The sequence below is a fragment of the Hyla sarda genome, chromosome 2 (genome assembly GCF_029499605.1).
Source record: "Hyla sarda isolate aHylSar1 chromosome 2, aHylSar1.hap1, whole genome shotgun sequence".
Classification (NCBI taxonomy): Eukaryota; Metazoa; Chordata; class Amphibia; order Anura; family Hylidae; genus Hyla; species Hyla sarda.
This window is the reverse complement of record NC_079190.1, coordinates 378,853,533-378,874,220: the sequence shown is the minus strand read 5'-3', so window position 1 is coordinate 378,874,220 and position 20,688 is coordinate 378,853,533. Positions and strand designations below refer to the sequence as shown.

General features: G+C 42.8%; 1 protein-coding gene across 2 annotated transcripts; it reads right to left on the bottom strand.

Moving 5' to 3' along the window:
• Window positions 1-809: 809 nt before the first annotated feature.
• LYRM9 (LYR motif containing 9) lies at window positions 810-20,589 on the bottom strand. 2 transcript variants are annotated; one of them, XM_056560776.1, is made up of 5 exons: window positions 20,451-20,589; window positions 18,663-18,798; window positions 15,783-15,930; window positions 3,028-3,120; window positions 810-1,212 (listed from the first exon to the last, which is right to left on the bottom strand). In XM_056560776.1, exons 3-5 carry the CDS (start codon window positions 15,906-15,908, stop codon window positions 1,195-1,197), a joined length of 237 nt encoding a protein of 78 aa, XP_056416751.1. In that variant the 5' UTR covers window positions 15,909-15,930; window positions 18,663-18,798; window positions 20,451-20,589; the 3' UTR covers window positions 810-1,194. The 2 variants fall into 2 exon arrangements, with proteins under 2 accessions (XP_056416751.1, XP_056416752.1); XM_056560777.1 differs by lacking the exon at window positions 20,451-20,589 and adding an exon at window positions 20,223-20,444.
• Between the last annotated feature and the right edge of the window lie 99 nt (window positions 20,590-20,688).

The window sequence follows — 20,688 nt, the reverse complement described above, 5'->3', positions numbered from 1 at the left end:
ACCTCCCCACAAGGGCCCTGTGTAAGGAGGTTGTTATTAATGTTTTTAAATTTATAAATATTTTAGAAATAAAATATTTCATTATAAAAAGTGAAGCACAGTTCTATCAAATTTATTCATCATGTACCATTTTATGGTATTAGTCTAGAGGCTTATGGGACTCTTTATCTTTTTATAGTTATTCACTTTTGTACTTATTTAGGTGTAGGTACTCTTCCATTTAGCCTCGACTAATAATATTTGTTTTTTGAGCTGCACAATACCCAATTTTTTCTTGACTAATCAAAGTGTCTTTAGAATGAACAATGCCCATCAAAACAACGAAGAAGATGTGAGGGCGAAAACTTCAGGGGTGCAGGAATACAGGCGCTGACCAAGAAGGGGACCAGTGAAGCCAGGTAGGTAACAAACAGCTTTAATCCAATGCGACGCGTTTCACCGCGCTTGGGCGGTTTCATCAGGCATCTTTATCGTTTCCAGGAAGGCTGCAGACCTAGTTCACTACACCAAAACGCAGATCCTTGTTGTGTGGGAATTTGCACAACTTGGCAGGGTGAGCCTTCATTTTACCCTCCCTCCTCACACACCTGTGATCCCGTTGATTCTCCACAAGGGAGCGCCTGTTCTTCTTTTGTTTTACATCAAAACAATGGTAAGTGCCGAACTGCTGAGCCTGCACTCGCTTCATAGACACTAAACATTCCAGGACATGAATGTATGCCCTGGTGCGTTAAGGACCAGGGGGCAAGGGCATACAGCTATACCCTGTGTTGTCTAAGGTTTTAAAATAACACAATTAAACATGTTGATTACAGAAACCAAGCTTTTTTAATTATTAACTTATTAAGTCGATTTCCTTTCATGAAATTCTTCCCATAAAGAGGACACAAACCCCACATTTTAATATTGACATCTGTAACAGTTACTATAACATGTAATATGAGGCATTTCTCTTTGCATATTTTATGTGAATATTGTTCCAGATAAACCATAGCGCTTGTTTAAATGGCATTCCACACTGTACCGAATGAATATTCCTTGCACATAATAAAGCACATGACTTGGAAGAGATTCCACCCTTAGGTGTAGATGCTATTAAGATGAATTTAGCTTCTTAGGTTGCTGTCAATTCATGTAGTATATTGTCTGTGAGACACTGTTCTGATGATGTCTTATATGTCTTCATGTTCTTTGTTAGCTTTGTTTTTTATACTGTAAAAAATATAAATTAAAAACTTATTCTAAAAATATCAATTTACAGAGGTTTATATTTTAGAACTAAAAAAACTAAAGCAACTTTCATGCATGCCCGAAACAAGCAGGGCTCGAAAGTAATTTTAAAAATAGTAGAAATAAAAAGAATTACATGTTAATATGAATAAAAAAAAAATACATTTTAACTTGATACCTATTACATAAATGTGATCATGAACCTAATTCTCAATGAAGTTAAAGGGGTATTCTGGCAAAACATTATATATATATCTATCAACTGGCTCCGGAAAGTTAAACAGATTTGTAAATTACTTCTATTAAAAAATCTGAATCCTTCCAGTAGTTATTAGCTTCTGAAGTTTTCTGTCTAATTGCTCAATGATGATGTCACGTCCCGGGAGCGGTGCATGATGGGAGAATATCCCCATAGGAACTGCACAGCTCCCGGGACGTGAGTAATCAGAGAGCAGTTAGACAGAAAACAACAACTCAACTTCAGAAGCTAATAACTATTGGAATGATTAAGATTTTTTAATAGAAAGTAATTTACAAATCTGTTTAACTTTCCGGAGCCAGTTGATGTATAAAAAAAAAAGTTTTGGCCTGGAATACCCCTTTAAGTGGTACTTCCAACAATGATGCCGGTTGTGTCCACTGACACAATCTTGAAAGGGATGGCAGTAGACATGGCTGGGAGACTGAGGGGTCTAGTTATTTTATCAATCATAAAATAAAAAAAAGCTTATTCTTCATAGGATCTTTACAGGAGAGGTTTTTAATGTCATGTAGTTGGCTACACAACCAGGGCTGCACTTTTCTGGCCAGAAGTTAAAGGGATACTCCGGCCAAATGTTTTATTTATCCTTTATGCCTGGACTGCCGCCATTAAAATAATAAACTTAAACTGATCTCCTGTCACTCAATACCGGTCTCCCATCCTCCATATCCAGTCTTCTTCCTGGTTTTGGGGTCTGACATGTCACTTTGCACTCCGCTAAATCGCCAGCCACAGCGATGTCTCACCCTGGTCGGAGATAGGCTGAGCGTCTGTATGATGAAACAGACTTGTTCTTCCTGGTCCCTGGGCTCATTACATCCCACTGCCACTCACACCTTTTACAAGCTGAAGCGGGACATCACTGCAGGTAACGTGTCAGGCCCCAAAACCAGGAAGAAACCGGGGCTGGAGGCCTAGAGAGCGAATTCAGCAGGTAAGTAGATTATTATAATTATAAAATTATAATGGCTGCAGCCAGGGCATATAGGATAAATTTGGCCGGAGTAACACTTTAATTTTTCCATCAACATAGCTGTATAATGGCTTGTTTTTATGCAAATGTATTTAATCTACTTTTATTATTCTTTTAGATTCTATTTTGTTTGGGATTAGTTTTTATGACATTCACAATGTGATATAATGACAAGATAACTGTTCTATGGGTCAGTATAATTATAGGGGTACAAAATGTATATACTTGTATATATAAAGTATTATTTTTTAACACCTTGTGTCACCATATTCTGAGATTATCTTGTTTTTCTGTCAACAGAGATGTTTGAGTTTTTTTTTTTTTTCCGTTTGATAGGCAAACAGTTTTTTTATGGGTACAGTTTTGCGCCTATATGACGTTTCATTCTATTTTTTGGAGGGGGGGGGAATGAAAAAAAAAAACTAAATTCTTGCAATATTATTTTAGCTTCACTTTTTTCTTTTTAAAACATTCACTGTGTAGGATAAGCAAGGTGATAATTTTATATATATATATATAGCTATATGGCACATGGAAGAATTTTGGGTTTTGCTATACTTGCCTTATTCATCACCCACTCAGCATCTTCTATGGCTCTCTTAATAATCTGCTGTATCCTCTCCGGGTCATCCTCATCAGCATGAACCCGGAAGCTCTTTAGGAAAATAAAAAAAAACATAACACATCTATATAACTTGACAATCATTTAAAGGCTCTGTTCACATTAGCATCATAGTGTCACACACCATAAAGGTAGATCACGAGGCTGCTATGGGACCACTGAGAGAAAGTGAACATATATAAAAACTGGACAAGTTTTTCAAAATCTATCAACTGGCTCCAGAAAGTTAAACAGATTTGTAAATTACTTCTATTAAAAAAAAATCTTAATCCTTTCAGTACTTATGAGCTTCTGAAGTTAAGGTTGTTCTTTTCTTTTCTTAAGTGATCTCTGATGACACGTGTCTCGAGAAGCGCCCAGTTTAGAAGCAAATCCCCATAGCAAACCTCTGCTAAACTGGGCGGTTCCCGAGACACGTGTCATCAGAGAGCACTTAGACAGAAGAGAACAACCTTAACTTCAGAAGCTCATAAGTACTGAAAGGATTAAGATTTTTTAATATAAGTAATTTACAAATCCGTTTAACTTTCTGGAGCCAGTTGATATATATAAAAACAATTTTTTCCTGGATAACCCCTTTAAGGCTATGGTCCCATGTAGCACTTACGCAGCATATTTCACGCTGCACAAAAACTACAGCAGGAAATACGCTGTATTCTCCATTGAGCATACACACTGGGCTACCTGGTGGCATCCTGTGTGTTCAGTGAGGTTTGCTGGTGCATGGCCCCCGTCTCCAAACCTCACTGATCACGCAGGGCTGCTGCTGGGTAGCCCTGTGTGTATGCTCAATTGAGAATATGCAGCGCATTTCCCACTGCACAGCGGTTTCTGCACAGCATGGAATATGCTGCGTCAGCGTAACATGGGACCATAGCCTTAGCAAGCAATCTGGTAAATAACTGTCCCCACCTGACCTCAAAAATCTATAATGTGATCAAGAATAAAGCTTTAGGCCCAGATTTATCAATCCGCGAGACGAAAATGTGTCAGATATTATTTTTGTCTCAGACAGCAACCATCACAGCTCAGCTTTTGTTTCTCAAAATGAACTGTAATTGGTTGCTATCTGTCTGAGACAAAAATCAGACACCTTTTTTCTGATAAATATTATACTTCACTGTTCGTCTACACTTTCTAGCAAATAAACAGTTCATATGATTGCGGACATCAAATAATAAAAAATAAAAACGTAGCATAGGACTATGTAACCATGGTATGGGTTTAATATAGAAAATACAAGGCCTCTGCTTCCTTCTCTGGAATTTTAACCTGTTGGGGACGGAGGGCTTTGCATCCTGGTACTTTAGGACGGAGTGCCTCTACGCCCTCCGTATTTTCGATCACCACCGCTCGCCGGGTGGTGATTGGACTGGGATGACTGCTGATATCCTCTCCTGAGGAACCCCCCCATGTCGGCGATCGACTGGCCACTTGCTGCGATTCCGGGCCAACCAAATCGCCTGGAAAATAATTTAAAAAAAAAAAAAAAAAAAAAAAGATAGCTACGACCATCCTAAAGGACAGGAGCGAGGTGGCAGGGGTGCCACCTCCTCCTATCCCCTGCCATTGGCAGTTGGTGGCGGGAGAGTTAAAGTTCATCTCCCCCCCACTCTGCCCACCGATTGAGGAGGGGGCGGGGGGAAGAGAAACAAGTGCTACGAGGGGGAAGCATGGCCGGCTTACCGGAGTGGCGGCTTCGGAGCAGCGGCAGCAGAGACCTCGGGCGGCGGCAGGAGGAGGAAGGCCGAAAAGTGCGGCGGTGGAGGAGGCTACAGTGAAGATCGCGGTAAGTGATCTTCACCGTGGCCTTCTAAAAGTTGCAAAACTACAACTGGTGAGTACATGCTGGGGAGTTGTAGTTTTGCAACATCTGGAGGGCCACAGTTTGGAGACCAATGTGTAGTGGTCTCCAAACTGTGGTCCTCCAGATGTTGCAAAACTAAAACTTTCAGCATGCACTGACTGTCTGGGCATGCTGGGAGTTGTAGTTTTGCAACATCTGAAGTGGAACAGTTTGGAAACCACTATACAGTGGTCTCCAAACTGTAGCCCTCCAGATGTTGCAAAGCTACAATTCCCAGCATGCCCAGACAATCAGGGATGCTGGGAGGTGTAGTTCTGCAATATCTGGCTCTTCAGATGTTGCAGAACTACAACTCCCAGCATGCCTGGACAGTCTGTGCATTCTTGGAGTTGTAGTTTTGCAATATCTGGAGGGCTACAGTTTGGAGACCGCTACCTAACAGTCTCCAAACTGTTCTTCCCCAGTTGCTGCATAACTAGAACTCCTAGCGTGCTGGGAGTTGTAGTTTTGCAACAGCTTTAGGCACACTGGTTGGGAAACACTGAGCTAGAGTTTGTTTCCTAACTCAATGATTCCAACCCGTGTGCCTCCAGCTGTTGCAAAACTACAACTCCCAGAATGCACTGACAGACCATACATGCTGGGGAGTTGTAGTTCTGCAACAGCTGGAGGCACACAGGTTGGAATCACTGAGCTAGAGTCTGTTTCCTAACACAGTGGTTCCCCACCAGTGTGCCTACAGCTGTTCCAAAACTACCATTCCCAGCATGTACAGTCTGTCAGTGTATTCTGGGAGTTGTAATTTTGCAACAGTTGGAGGTTTGGGGCGACCCACCCCCAAACCCACCCACAGGGTACATTCCCAAAGGTAGGTTTACAGTGGGTTTCCTTCTACAAGTTTGAGCTGCGGCAAATTTCACGCCGCAGCTCAAACTCCCAATCCCAGAATTATTAATGCATAAAGATGGAGAGGTCAGATTTGAAAAAAAAATGCTCCCGTGTCTTTAGGGTCATAATGGGCTCCGTCCCCAAAGGGTTAAGTAAGGACAGTAATATTCCTCTCATTCGATGACCCTTTAGAAGTCTGTGTGGGTTTTCATGTTACTATCCCTGTTCTCTATGCTACACACCTCACATTTTTAGGCTGGGTTCACACTGTGTAAAAATTGGGGGCATTGGGGCAAAAATAAAATTGTTGCCACATTTTGCGGGAAATCCACTTGTAAACTAAAATGTGAGAAGAAAAATTTACGCAGTGTGAACGCAGACTTGGAGTTAGGTTTATCTATAAACTACAACCATTTTTCTATTAGTTATTTAAAGGGGTTTTAATATAACTCCCTTTCCACAGCAAACTTAAAATATTTTGTTAGTTTAAATGAAAATATATATGTGTCTGCCTCAAAATAATAAGGCAACATTTTGTTTATTTCCTTGTCTCTGCCTTCTTTTTATGTTCTTCCCTTAGCATATAAAAATCTGTGTGGTAGGCGGAGCTTCTGACTCTACTTTATTTCCCAGCAGTCATTAGTGCAAATGCTCATTCCTGTGCTGCATAGTGATAGTCATCCATCAGGAGAATGTAATCTTTATAATGGTAAAGTTATCTCTTCTCTCTTCACACAGTGTACAGAGTTATAGAAAATAATATCCTCCCCCATCTCCTGCCAAATACATTTAGTGTTACAGATTGTAATATAAAAGCTATAGCAGGACATAATATGAGGTATATTTGGCAGTATAGTCCCTGTCCTGCCTACAGGACGTATCCCATGGCAACAAGCAAAAGACAAAAGGGCATCCAGCCTTTATCGGTCTATAATTACTTGTATTGGCAAAAATGTTTAAATTTCACATAATGCATCAGTTAAGACCTATTTTTCTGCATGGTAAAACTCCTTTAACCCCTTAAGGCCATGCAGCATAAATGTACGTCGCTGCTAAGATTAACTTAACACACAGCGCCATACATTTACGGGGCAGAATCACTGCATTATGTAACAGCAGTCATCCCGGCAAATCGCCCAGAGGAGTCCTGAGACCGAATACCTACCTCCCCCCACCCCCCCATTGTCGGCCATTGCCTTGATTGGCCGGTCAATTCTGACTTGCAAATCACAGCTCTTCTAAGACAGCACCAATCACCCTTTACCAGCAGGAGGGAGGTGGTACTGATGCCACCTCCCAAACTCCCGCTCCACCCCCGCCGAATCCCGAGCAGAGCAAGAGTACCATTCAGCAGCTTTGTGGCCGCCCTTGCGTCAGCCTTAAAGTCACATGCAAGCCCCCCTGCATGGCCTCTCCATGAGAGACACTCACGATGGAGCGGTCAGCCACCCCTAAGCAAATCCCGAAATAAAGCTTCAAATGAGCTCTGACATATTTCAAGGCAACTGTCTAGGGCCACACATGGGGTGTTTTGGCATTCAGAAAAAAATTGTATTACAAATTTGGGGGGGGGGGGAATTTTGCTTCTTTTACACCTTATGAAAAGGAAAATTTTGGGGCTACACTTTAAAAAATGTTATACTTACATGCTGGTGTTGCCTCATATTTTTCATAAGAGGTAAAGAAGAAAAAGACCCCTAAAAAATTTTTATGCAATTTATTCCAAGTAGGGAAAAGATGTAAAGTGCTCTACAGGCAGACAACATGGCTCAGGAATGAAAGAGTACCATGTACATTTTAGACCTCAATTCGTCAATTACATTTGAATGACTGATAGTTTGCAAAGGTTCTGAAATAAATACTATAAACAAAAAAAATAAATAAATAAAATAAAATACGTGATCCCCATTTTGGAAACGACACTCCTCAAGGATTGTAACAAGGTGTCTGTGACAGATGTTTGGAACAGTGGTCTATGAACATAAAAAATTTAATTTTTAATATTCATGGGCCATTCTTTCAAAAACTGTCAAACATTTGTGGGCTGTAAATGTTCACTGTACCCCTGAGAAAGTTGCCCACAGGCAACAGAACGCATGAGATTTAGGGGGGCGCCTGCCTGGTGGACTTATACATCTACACTTCTGTCCTGGTCCTTCTCTCATCACAGAGGATTTTGTTTATAGGTATATACTGTTTACATTTGCAGTGGATTAAGTTTAAGCCGTATGATTTATGGGATATTGTAACCGTGGATTGATTTACTTGAGATAGTTTGTTTTCTTCTCCATATAAATATGTACTCTTATGTATATACATGTTTTTGTATTGTTGTGTCTAGCTTTGTATTCAATAAAGTATTTTCCTATATTTAGTCTTTAGATATTGGTGTGCGCTATTTTCTAGTGTATCTACTTTCTTTTTCAAATTTGGTATAGACTTGATACACTTGGTGGCACCCAGTTTAGAGATTATTAGCTGAGCCCATTTCTCTTTTTCTGCATTACGTTTTCATACAGTGGGGCAAAAAAGTATTTAGTCAGCCACCAATTGTGCAAGTTCTCCCACTTAAAAAGATGAGAGGCCTGTAATTTTCATCATAGGTATACCTCAACTAAGAGACAAAATGAGAAAAAAAATCCATAAAGTCACAGTCTGATTTTTAACCGCTTAAGGACCATGGGTTTTTCCGTTTTTGCACTTTCGTTTTTTTCCTCCTCACCTTTTAAAAATCATAACCCTTTCAATTTTGCACCTAAAAATCCATATGATGGCTTATTTTTTGCGCCACCAATTCTACTTTACAGTGACATCAGTCATTTTACCCAAAAATCTACGGCGAAACGGAAAAAAAAAAATCATTGTGCGACGAAATTGAAGAAAAAACGCCATTTTGTAACTTTTGGGGGCTTCCGTTTCTACGCAGTACATTTTACGGTAAAAATGACACCTTATCTTTATTATGTAGGTCCATACGGTTAAAATGATACCCTACTTATATAGGTTTGATTTTGTCGTACTTCTGGAAAAAATCATAACTACATGCAGAAAAATTTATACGTTAAAAATTGTCATCTTCTGACCCCTATAACTTTTTTATTTTTCCAAATATGGGGTGGTATGAGGGCTCATTTTTTGCGCCGTGATCTGAAGTTTTTAGCGGTACCATTTTTGTATTGATCGCACTTTTTATTATTTTTTCATTACATAAAAAGCGACCAAAAATACGCTACGAATTTTTTTGCGCGTACGCCATTGACCGCGCAGTTTAATTAATTATATATTTTCATAGTTCAGACATTTACGCACCCGGCAATACCACATATGTTTGTTTATATTTATTTTTATTTACATGGTGTTTTTTTTTCATGGGAAAAGGGGGGTGATTTGAACTTTTATTAAGGAAAGGGTTAAAATCACATTTATTAACTTTTTTTTTTTTAAACACTTATTTTGCAGTGTTATAGCTCACATAGGGACCTATAACACTGCAAACACATATCTTATACCCTGTCCACTGAAAAGCCATAGCTTTGCAGTGATCAGGGTTATCGGCGGTCGATTGCTCAAGCCTGAATCTCAGGCTTGGAGCAATCAATCGCCATGGGGACACGCCGGAGGCAGGTAAGAGGACCTCCGCTCGTGTCCAAGCTGATCGGGAGACCGCATTTTCACTGCGGTGGTCCCGATCAGCCTCGCTGAGCAGCCGTGAAGGTTTCACTTTTGGTTTAGATGCGGCGTTCAACTTTGAACGCCGCCTCTAAAGGGTTAATAGCGCGCGGCACCGCGATCGCTGCCGCACGCTATTAGCCCTGGGTCCCGGCATCAGATACATGGACCGACCAGATATGACGCAGGGTCACCGCGTGACCCCGCGTTATATCGCGGGAGCCGCCCAAGGACATAAATATACGTCCTTGGTCGTTAAGTGGTTAAGCACCCGGGGTTTTCCATTTTTGCACTTTCATTTTTTTCCTCCTTACCTTTACAAAAAAATATAACTGTCAATTTTGCACCTAAAAACCATATGATGGCTTATTTTTTGCGCCACCAATTCTACTTTGTAATGACGTTAGTCATTTCAACCAAAAATCTAAGTCAAAACGGAAAAAAAAAATCATTGTGAGACAAAATAGAAAAAAACGCCATTTTGTAACTTTTGGGGGCTTCTGTTTCTACACATTACATTTTTCGGTAAAAATGACACCTCTTTATTCTGTAGGTCCATACGATTAAAATGATACCCTACTTATATAGGTTTGATTTTGTCGTACTTCTGGAAAAAATCATAACTACATGCAGGAAAATGTATACGTTTAAAATGGTCATCTTCTGACCCCTATAACTTTTTTATTTTTCCGCGTATGGGGCGGTATGAGGGCTCATTTTTTGCGCCGTGATCTGAAGTTTTTAGCGGTACCATTTTTGTATTGATTGGTGTGTCGGACTGACTCCGCCAAAAGTGACTTCTCCTTCCGGATGACAAGCCCCAGCGTATCACAGGCAATATCCCCAGGCAGAACTAGAGATTATTGCATCCTTGTACCCAAAGAACCAGGCAACACCAGTCTTCAGGTATAAAATCAGAACTCTTTATTGTGGAACAAGTGTCTTCTTTTATACGAAGGACATCACAGGGGGAAGGGTCAGTAAAGACAATAGAGGTGACAGGTAGTCTGGGAGATAATCCAACAAAGGTAATCAAGGTGACAGGTAGTCTATGAGATAATCCAATAAAGGTAATCCAGGTGACATGTAGTCTGTGAGATAATCCAACAAAGGTAAAATTAGCGTCACAGTGCTCCCCCTTTTAAAACGGCAGACCCGGTGCGATCCCAACGGATCCACTTGGGGCTGTCCGGGCTTCAACCACCAGATGCAGTTGCCCTGGTCCTCCTCTTGGTTGGGGTGTGCGGCAACAATGTAATCCAACACCAGCAAACCCTGTATGAAGCTTACTGGGGCTCCCCTCAAAAATGTTTCTGCTTTTCCCCCCTCCCCGGCCAGGGGAGGGGGAAGGCCTGGCCTGGCCCATAGTCTGTGGGAAGGAGGCTAGCTTCGAGCCCCTCCCAAGAAACCTTTCCCAAAGGAAAATTCCATCTGTCACCAGTTGAAGGGGCAGGGGGACGACTGCTTCCTCACTCAGTTGCAATATCTGCCACTGAGGAGCCGCACCGACTGTGCATACCCCTGTACGGTTCCACAGCCTCTGGGATCCTGACTGGACCGATGCAGGGACCACAGTCCCATCTGTAACTGCAGACCTGCCTGCAGTCTTCAGTGCTAGGCAGATTGTAACTCTGCCCTGATGCCGGCCCTTCAGCCGGAGAAGTGATCACTAGTTGGAGAGGAAGGTCGACTACCTTCTCACCTGTTTGCAATGTCCGGCGCTGGGGAGGTAAACCGACCACTCCATCACCCAATATGGAATTCTGCAGCGGGGAAGCTGCACCAACTGTGCTTTCATCAGTACCGTTGAACATCCGCTGGGGATCCAGGCCGACTGCCTGCGATCCCGGCTGTACCAGTGTAGGGATCACGGTTCCCTCTGTAGCTGTAGTATTCGTTGTTGAGCAGAGTATAGTAGGACTCTGCCCTGAAGCCGGCGCTTCAGCCGGGGCTGTGCTCAGTAGGTGGAGAGGGAGGTCAACTGCCTCCTCATCTGGTTGCAACCTCTTGCGCTGGGGAGATGAGCCGACGTAAAATTCTCCATCTGGGGAGCCGCACCGTCTGTGCTTGCTCCTGTGCTGTTGAACAGTCTCTGTGGATCCAGGCCAACTGCCTGCACTCCAGGGTGGACTGGTACAGGGATCACTGACCCCTCTGTAGCTGTAGAGCTGGCACTGGTGTCTGATGCTGGACAGAGTGTAGCAGAACTCATCCCTAATGCCAGCGCTTCCAGCCTGGTGTCCTGACCGGATACTGCTAGAGCGTCGCGGTCCGGTGTGCAATCCAGGGGAAGACAGAGACCAGCCGTCTCATCTGTGCTGGTTTCCTCTGCTGTACATGGCTCGTGACCGTAGAAATACCCCTCAAACAAGGACAGGTAGTCTTCCTCGAGGTACCATTCCTGATACATCAGCCAAGATAGATCCGGTTCCAGGTCTGGCACCTCCGACTGCGGCAGCATCTCTCTCCGCTTGTCCTGGATGTCCCAGAGTCTGTATGCCTCGGTACGGCCAAAGTCGTACCGCTCCTCGAATGCATCCCACAATAGACCAGGCCAGCCGAAGTCTGTCCCTTCCGGAGCACAGGCTGTGTTTGGCTCCGACTGCCTGCAGCTTGCCCACCAGTACAGGGCACGGTAATGAGCCTCGAGCTCCATTTCTTTCGGCAGCAATCTGTGCAACTCAACCATTTCGCTGCCCGTGGGTTGCTCTCTGAGGTAGTGAAGCCGCAAGTGGACCTGTTCCATGAAGCGCTGTTCTGGGGTGGGCAGGACTTGTGCTCGGCTTCTCACCGACTCCTCAAGAACAACTTCCCAAATCTGCAAGCGAATTAAGGCTCTCTCTTGCATGGACATCTCCTCTATGGCATACTATAGCTTCGCTATACGGAGTTGTGTCAGCTGTGTAAGGACCCTGTTCACACTCTCTCGTGGAGGATCTTTGAAGAGACCCAGGAGCCATTGCACCTCTCTTCGGAAATCCTCCATCCTTACAGGCTCTACCTCGCCAGGGTAAGTTGCTGAGACCGGGGTCAAGCCAGCGGCTGTACCTCCCCCAGCTGGGCTGGTCTCAGTGTCAATACTGGAGAAGTCAGATCCCACCGTTGACACCAATTGTGACGGACTGACTCCGCCAAAAGTGACTTCTCCTTCCGGATGACAAGCCCCAGTGTATCACAGGCAATATCCCCAGGCAGAACTAGAGATTACTGCATACTTGTACCCAAAGAACCAGGCAACACCAGTCTTCAGGTATAAAATCAGAACTCCTTATTGAGGAACAAGTGTCTTCTGTTATAGGAAGGACATCACAGGGGGAAGGGTCAGTAAAGACAATAGAGGTTACAGATAGTCTGTGAGATAATCCAAGAGAGCATTTGGATGATCCAGAAGAGGATTGGGAGAATGTCATATGATCAGATGAAACCAAAGTAGAACTTTTTGGTAAAAACTCAACAAGTCATGTTTGGAGAAGAAAGAATGCTGAGTTGCATCCAAAGAACGCCATACCTACTGTGTAGCATGGGGGTAAAAACATCATGCTTTGGGGCTGTTTTTCTGCCAAGGGACCAGGACGACTGATCCGTGTAAAAGAAAGAATGAATGGGGCCATGTATCATGAAATTTTGAGTGAAAACCTCCTTCCATCAGCAAGGGCATTGAAGATGAAACATAGCTGGGTCTTTCAGCATGATATTTGTAAGAAGCATTTCAAGGTCCTGGAGTGGCCTAGCCAGTCTCCAGATCTCAACCCCATAGAAAACCTTTGGAGTCAGTTGAAAGTCCTTGTTGCCAAGCGACAGCCCCAAAACATCACTGCACTAGAGGAATTCTACATGGAGAAATGGGCCAAAATACCAGCAACAGTGTGTGAAAACCTTGTGAAGACTTACAGAAAACGTTTGACCTCTGTCATTGCCAACAAAGGGAATATAACAAAGTATTGAGATTAACTATTGTTATTGACCAAATACTTATTTTCCACCATAATTTGCAAATAAATTCTGGAAAAATCAGACAATGTGATTTTAGGGATTTTTTTTCTTATTATGTCTCTCAAAGTTGAGGTATAGCTATGATGAAAATTACAGGCCTCATCTTTTTAAGTGGGAGAACTTGCACAATTGGTGGACTAAATACTTCTTTGCCCCATTGTAAAGGATATTTCCATACTCGGGAGTATTTGGGTTATTAATTTTCAAGGGCTTTTTCTCCTTGTAAAAATGAAAAATTTAGGACTACAACAACATGTTCGTGTAGAAAAAAACAAAACAAAAAACATTTTGACTTTTTACCTCCAGTTTGCCGCTATTCCTGTGAAACACCTACAGAGTTAACAAACTTTCTGAATTAATTTTTAATGCTTTGAGGGGTGCAGTTTATAATGGGGTCTCTTTGGGAGAATTTCTAACATAAAGGCCCCTTCCATTCACTAGTGATGAGCGGCAGGGGCCATATTTGAATTCACAATATTTCGCGTATATATGGATGAATATTAACCCTATGTTCGCAAAATTCTTGTATTCGCTATATTCGTCTTTTTTTTTTCCCCCATGTGAAAATTTGCTACGAAATTCGCATAGTGGGCATGCAAGATTATATCTTTACCCTAAAAGAAGGGAGAGATCAGTGTCCTCAGACTGAAAGTGGCGATATTCGCGAATATTTGCATATTCACATAAAAAAATTTTTTAAATGAATATTCGTCATTATGAATATATATCACTATATTCTAAATATTCGCGAAATCGCAAAGTGCCGATATTCGCGGTAACAGTTAGCATTTCGTATATTAGCACTCAACACTAAAATTCACTTTAAACTGAACTGGTCCTTAAAAAAATTCAGATTTTTTAATTTTCATGAAAAATTGGAAAACTGCTGCTAAACTTTGAAGGTCTCTAATGTCATGCAGAATTCCATGCAGAAATTCTGCCATGTGAACATAGCCTTACTGCTATCCCTTTTTGGTTTCTTGGAGCCCATTAGAATGTTCTATGACCTCTCTTCTGTTGCACCTGTAGATAGCGCCTATAATGCTTTTCATGCCACTTGATAGTTTCATATTATTTGAGAATGCTTTTGTTATATTTTTCTTTTAATAAAAAACTGAATATAAAATATAATTTTGAATATAAAAAAGCAAACACATCTAAAAGGGGTACGGTACTTTACTTCTAGACATGTTTTTCCCTGTCCAAAAGATAGGGGATAACAAGTTTGATTGCGGGGGTCCGTCCGCTGGGGACCCCGCGATCTCTGCCGCAGCACCCAAGTCATCCAGTGTACAGAGTGCACTCCGCTCAATGCCGGATGAGTGACGATCACAGCTACCACCCCCCCTCCATTCACATCTATGGGAGGAGGCGTGATGGCAGTGTACTAGCTGTCACGCCTCCTCCAAAAGACATGAATGGAGGGGGTGGGACATGATGTCAAGATCACGGAAGTCCCAGACTTCTGTGACTGTAACGTTGCAGGGAGCCGGCAAGGAGATTAGACGTTATCCCCTATCCTTTGGATAGGGGATAACATGTCTAGAGGCAGAGTACCCCTTTAAGGAAACAACAGAATAAGGTAAGAGAGATATAACACAAGATCCCTGTTAGCATGCACCAGTAAAAGTGTGACTTTAGAATATGTTGAGAGGGGAGCCCAGGTGTATGGATCCAAGAGCCCTGTGTAGACTTAAGTTTAAACTGCACCCCACATTTCCTATACACACTCCAGCCCAATGATAACATTTATTCTAGAGATAAGCTCTGCAACAGCGGAAGGTGAGGGCTGTATCCGATATCTAGCGATTGGCTTCCGGGCTTGGTAAAGATTTCTATCAATACCCAACTAAATCCAAAACAGTGTCATCTCCCCAATCCAATACAACCAGTAAACAAGTCTTGGGATCCTTAGGAATAGCAATCACATGGACCAGTTTAATTAGCTGTATAATGACTAAATCATATGGTAAATATGGGCATCCTCAGCCCCACAGTGTGGACAAGGAGTCAGGGTGAAGCCCCTACTGATACACAAAATGCAGAGTCCTATAGACAAGATATAGTAGAAAAAGATGTGAAGCCTGTGGACCTCAGGTACTCTCAGATGAGGAGGTGTCTCTAGACTCTCTGATCACTCTTCTCCTGGTAGAGGACTAACACAACATTCCCATTTCTCTTTGATAGAGGGGGGGGGGGGGGGGCAAAAGTTATGACAGGACATCAGGAGTGCTCTGTACAGCAAAGATATGATTCCCCTAGAATACCTGCTGGTATGTACCTTATCCATAGCATGATGAGAAAAAAGCACGTTCTCATTGTATACAACACAACTCACCTGCTGTACTGCGTGCTTATAATGATGCTGAAGATTCTCATTTGGAAGTTGCTTGCAACAACGAAGAAGATACCGATACAGCTGTAAAGGCTTATGTATCAATTCTGCCCCAGGTAAAGGAACCATTATCTGATGAACATGCCTGGAGCTGTACAATGAAAGACAGGTGCAGGTGATACATTTATAACAAACATATACAGTCTTGGCCGTAAATGTTGGCACCCCTGAAATTTTTCAAGAAAATGAAGTAATTTTCACAGAAAAGGATTGCAGTAACACATGTTTTGCTATACACATGTTTATTCCCTTTGTGTGTATTGGAACTAAACCAAAAAAATGGAGGGAAAAAAAAGCAAATTGGACATAATGTCACACCAAACTCCAAAAATGGTTGGACAAAATTATTGGCACCCTCAACTTTGGTTGCACACCTTCCTATAACCATCAATAAGCTCCAGGTCTCTCTCTTATTGGAAAGCGCCTTTTCCCAACAGTAATTTTAAGATCTCTCCCCAGGTGTTCAATGGGATTTAGATCTGGACTCATTTATGGACATTTTAGAACTCTCCAGGACTTTGTTGCCATCCATTTCTGGGTGCTTTTTGATGTATGTTTGGGGTCATTGTCCTGCTAGAAGACCCAAGATCTTGGATGCAAACCCAGCTTTCTGACACTGGGCTGTACAGTGCGACCCAAAATCTGTTGGTAATCCTCAGATTTCATGATGCTTTGCACACATTCAAGGTGCCCAGTGCCAGAGGCAGCAAAACAACCCTAAAACATCATTGAACCTCCACCATATTTCACTGTAGGTACTGTGTTCTTTTCTTTGTAGGCCTCATTCCATTTTTGGTTAACAGTAGAATGATGTGCTTTACCAAAAAGCTCTATCTTGGTCTCATCTGTCCACAAGACGTTTTCCCAGAAGGATTTTGGCTTACTCAAGTTCATTTTGGCAAAATGTAGTCTTGCTTTTTTATGTCTCTGTGTCAGCAGTGGGGTCCTCCTGGGTCTCCTGCCATAGTGTTTCATTTCATTTAAATTTCAACAGATTGTTTGCGCTTACACTGATGCTCCCTGAGCCTGCAGGACAGCTTGAATATCTTTGGAACTTGTTTGGGGCTGCTTACCCACCATCCGGACTATCCTGCATTGACACATTTCATAATTTTTTCTCTTCCGTCCACGCCCAGGGATATTAGCTACAGTGCCATGGGTTGCAAACTTCTTGATAATGTTGCGCACTGTGGACAAAGGCAAATCTAGTTCTGTTGACATGGACTTGTAACCTTGAGATTGTTGATATTTTTCCACAATTTTGGTTCTCAAGTCCTCAGACCGTTCTCTTCTCCTCTTTCTGTTGTCCATGCTTAGTGTGGCACACACAGACACACAATGCAAAGATTAAGTGAACTTCTCTCCTTTTTATCTGCTTTCAGGTGTGATTTTTAAATTGTCCACACCTGTTACTTGCCCAAGGTGAGTTTAAAGGAACATTACATGCTTAAAATAATCTTACTTATTCACAATTTTGAAAGGGTGACAATAATTTTGTCCAGCCCATTTTTGGAGTTTGGTGTGACATTATGTCCAATTTGCTTTTGCTCCTCCTTTTTTGGTTTAGTTCCAATACACACAAAGGTAATAAACATGTGTATAGCAAAACATGTGTTAATGCAATCCTTTTCTGTGAGAAATACTTCCTTTTCTTGAAAAATTTCAGGGGTGCCAACATTTACGGCCATGACTGTACATGGAACAATGCCATTCATAATGTAAGTGTACAGTAGAAATAATATATGAGGCGTGTCCATAAAGCTATCTATACAAAAAGACAATTCACATGGCTGTAAGATGCAGAAGACCATCATTTGAACATTGCACCATAATGGAGTCCTGGCTGAATAAAATCCATAAAAATTGTCTTTATTGCCCAGGATTTGTTTCCGGCCCTTTCTGTAGCCACAGTATTTCCACCCAGTGCTGACAAACTACTCTGCTGGAAACCTTTTTTTTTTTTTTTTTTTTTTTTTTTTTTTTTTTAAATCAACTGGTGCCAGAAAGTTAAACAGATTTGTAAATGACTTCTGTTTAAAAATATTAATCCTTCCAGTACTTATCGGCTACTGTATGCTCCACAGGAAGCTCTTCTCTTTTTGAATTTTCTTTCAGTCTGACCACAAGTACTCTCTGCTGACACCTCTGTCCGTGTCAGGAACTGTCCACAGCAGGATAGGTTTGCTATGGGGATTTGCTCCTACGCTTAACAGTTCCTGACATGGACAGAGCTGTCAGCAGAGAGCTTAGTGGTCAGACAGACAGAAATTCATAAAGAACTTCATGTAGAGCATACAGCAGCTGATAAGTACTGGGACCCCGCGATCTCTGTGCAGCACCCGGCGTTCATTTAGAATGCTGGGTGTGGGCAGCGGGGGTTGTGATGTCACATCACACCCCCTCAATGCAAGTCTATGGGAGGCTGCCACGCCTCCTCCCATAGATTTGCATTGTGGGGGCGTGATGTCACAAGGGGCACCGCTGTGATGACACGGCCCCTGCCGCCCACACCCAGCATTCTAAATGAACGCCCGATGCTGCACAGCGATCGGGACCCCCACTATCTTATCCCCTACAATTTAGCCCAATAAAAAAAGTATGTTCCAGTCAAAAAGGCACCCGAACTATCCCAGAGCACAGAATTTTTTTCCCCCAGTGTCTACACTAGCAATGCTGAAAGCAGATGGATCCTTAGTTGGCACTAGGTCGGTTCACCAACATAAGTCAAACAAGGAAGGTCGGGTCCAGCAAGGACTTTTTTTCCTGGTATAGTTAATGCTGGAATTTTGGCATAATAAAATAGTACATGTACAGTCACATTACCTCCTATTTGAGCTGACTAATCCTACTTTGCTAGTAGGCCTTAGGAACACCTACAGCGCCCAGATGAAGTCAAAAGTAGGATCGGTGCTGGTAGGAGATTGCAGAAAAGCAGCTGGAGATTGCTTATACAAGTCTCCTAGGGGGAGAATAAAAAAAAAATTAAAATAAAAAGTAAAACAGTTTTTAAAAACATTAACCCCACAAATAATTCTTGTTTGGCTTAGTTCTATATTTTATGGTAAAACAAAAAAGTCATTTAAGAGTACTCTGTGGAAGTCAACTTATCCACAGGATGGGGGATAAGTGTCTGATGGTGGGGGACCCCCACAATCTCCTGTACGGGGCCCAGCAAGTTACCAGTCCAAAAAGCGCTCAGGCCCCCACCTTCCAAGAAAAGCGGGAATGACAGCCTGGTGATTGGCTAAGCAGCCCATCACCCCCCACCCCCCCTTGTCTCCGAGGGCGGGGGAGTTGCTAGGCCGCATACCTTCCACGATCGGACACTTTTCCCCTATCCTGTTGATAGGGCATAAGTTGAAATCCCTGAAGTACCCCTTTAACCCTTTCCAACTCATGACATAAATGTACATCAGGGTAACTTAGTGTGATATGATCTACAATGATATCAGGGAGATGCCATGAACTCAGAAGGGTGCGCAGGATCAGCGGTGGGAGCCGGCTTTCAAATACAGCTCCCATTCACAACAAGACTGAAGATTGCGCTGGTTCTGGCAGATTAACCCTATTGATGCCACCATCAGTACTGACAATAGAATCTATAGCAGTGGTCTTCAACCTGCGGACCTCCAGATGTTGCAAAACTACAACTCCCAGCATGCCCGGACAGACAACGGCTGTCCGGGCATGCTGGGAGTTGTAGTTTTGCAACATCTGGAGGTCCGCAGGTTGAAGACCACTGATTTATAGGATTGATAGGAGGAAGGGGCATAGAAATCCATTGAGGTCCATTGAAATGAATGGCCACAAATAATTTTTGTTTGTAGTATATTGTAAAAGGAAAGAGGTCATTAACCCTATCCCGCCCCATGATGTAAATGTAAGTCATGATGTACATTTAGGTCAGGGCGATCCCATGCGCTCAGTGAGACAGGTCAGATTTGAAGAAAATGGGCTTTGTCCTAAAGGCCAAATTAGTCTGTGACGAGCAGTTAAAATGTACAATTGGTTTAGCAAAAAACAAGCTCATGCTGCTTTAATGGATAAAAGTTATGGCTCCGGCCTTTGCCCTCTGTGTACCATGGATACCTGCAGTAGTAGTATATACCTAGCTTCAGGCTGGTTTCGGTTGGGCGTAATGTGGACGCAGGGGTCAAGTCCTGAGAAAGTGTGGGAACTCAGCCAAGATTTTCACTCAAGAGCTGGTACCACAGGACTCCTGCTAATGGGAACAGTGTTCCTGCTGTGGAAAAAGTGCAGGAACTCTGTTCCCATGCGTTCCTGCAGGACTTGAGCCCTGTGTGGACGCATTTCTGCAGGTCTGCACAAGGCAACCACAATACACATGCAAAAAATGCTAAATCACAGTCATGTGAAACCAACCTGATGAGCACTTTTCAAGCGCCAAAAAACAGAATCACCCTGCAAAATACTAATGCTAGGCCAAAGTAAAGAGAAAATAAAAAGCAGGCTCGGTCACGTGATGAAGGTCGCAGGGTGCAGAGAGGAGGCGGCGGTCAGCACTAAGACTGTGATATAATGGCCTGCGCTTCCTTATGGCCACAGGGATACAGTCCAGTGACCCTTCACAATGTCTGGGTGACTCGTTACCTTCCGGTAAGGAGGACGCTGGTATTTCCTTCTTTATCTCAAGCTTTCTGTGCTCAGTTTACATAAACGAGCAAGAAACGCCACCTAGTGGCTGGCGGGTGAAATAGCAGCTGGTGATGTAACCTGTCCTTGTACAGTGTAGCCGAATACAGCCCTTGCTGCTGCTGCTGCTGCTGCTGCTGCTGCTGCTGCTGCTGCTGCTGCTGCTGCTGCTGCTGCTGCTGCTGCTGCTGCTGCT

Bases quoted from the DNA above. Each gene is read 5' to 3' on its own strand.
- LYRM9 (XM_056560776.1), bottom strand. From the start codon at position 15,908: ATGGTTCCTTTACCTGGGGCAGAATTGATACATAAGCCTTTACAGCTG. The intron at 3,121-15,782 runs GTGAGTTGTGTT...ATTTTCCTAAAG, and splicing joins ATAAGCACGCAGTACAGCAG to AGCTTCCGGGTTCATGCTGA.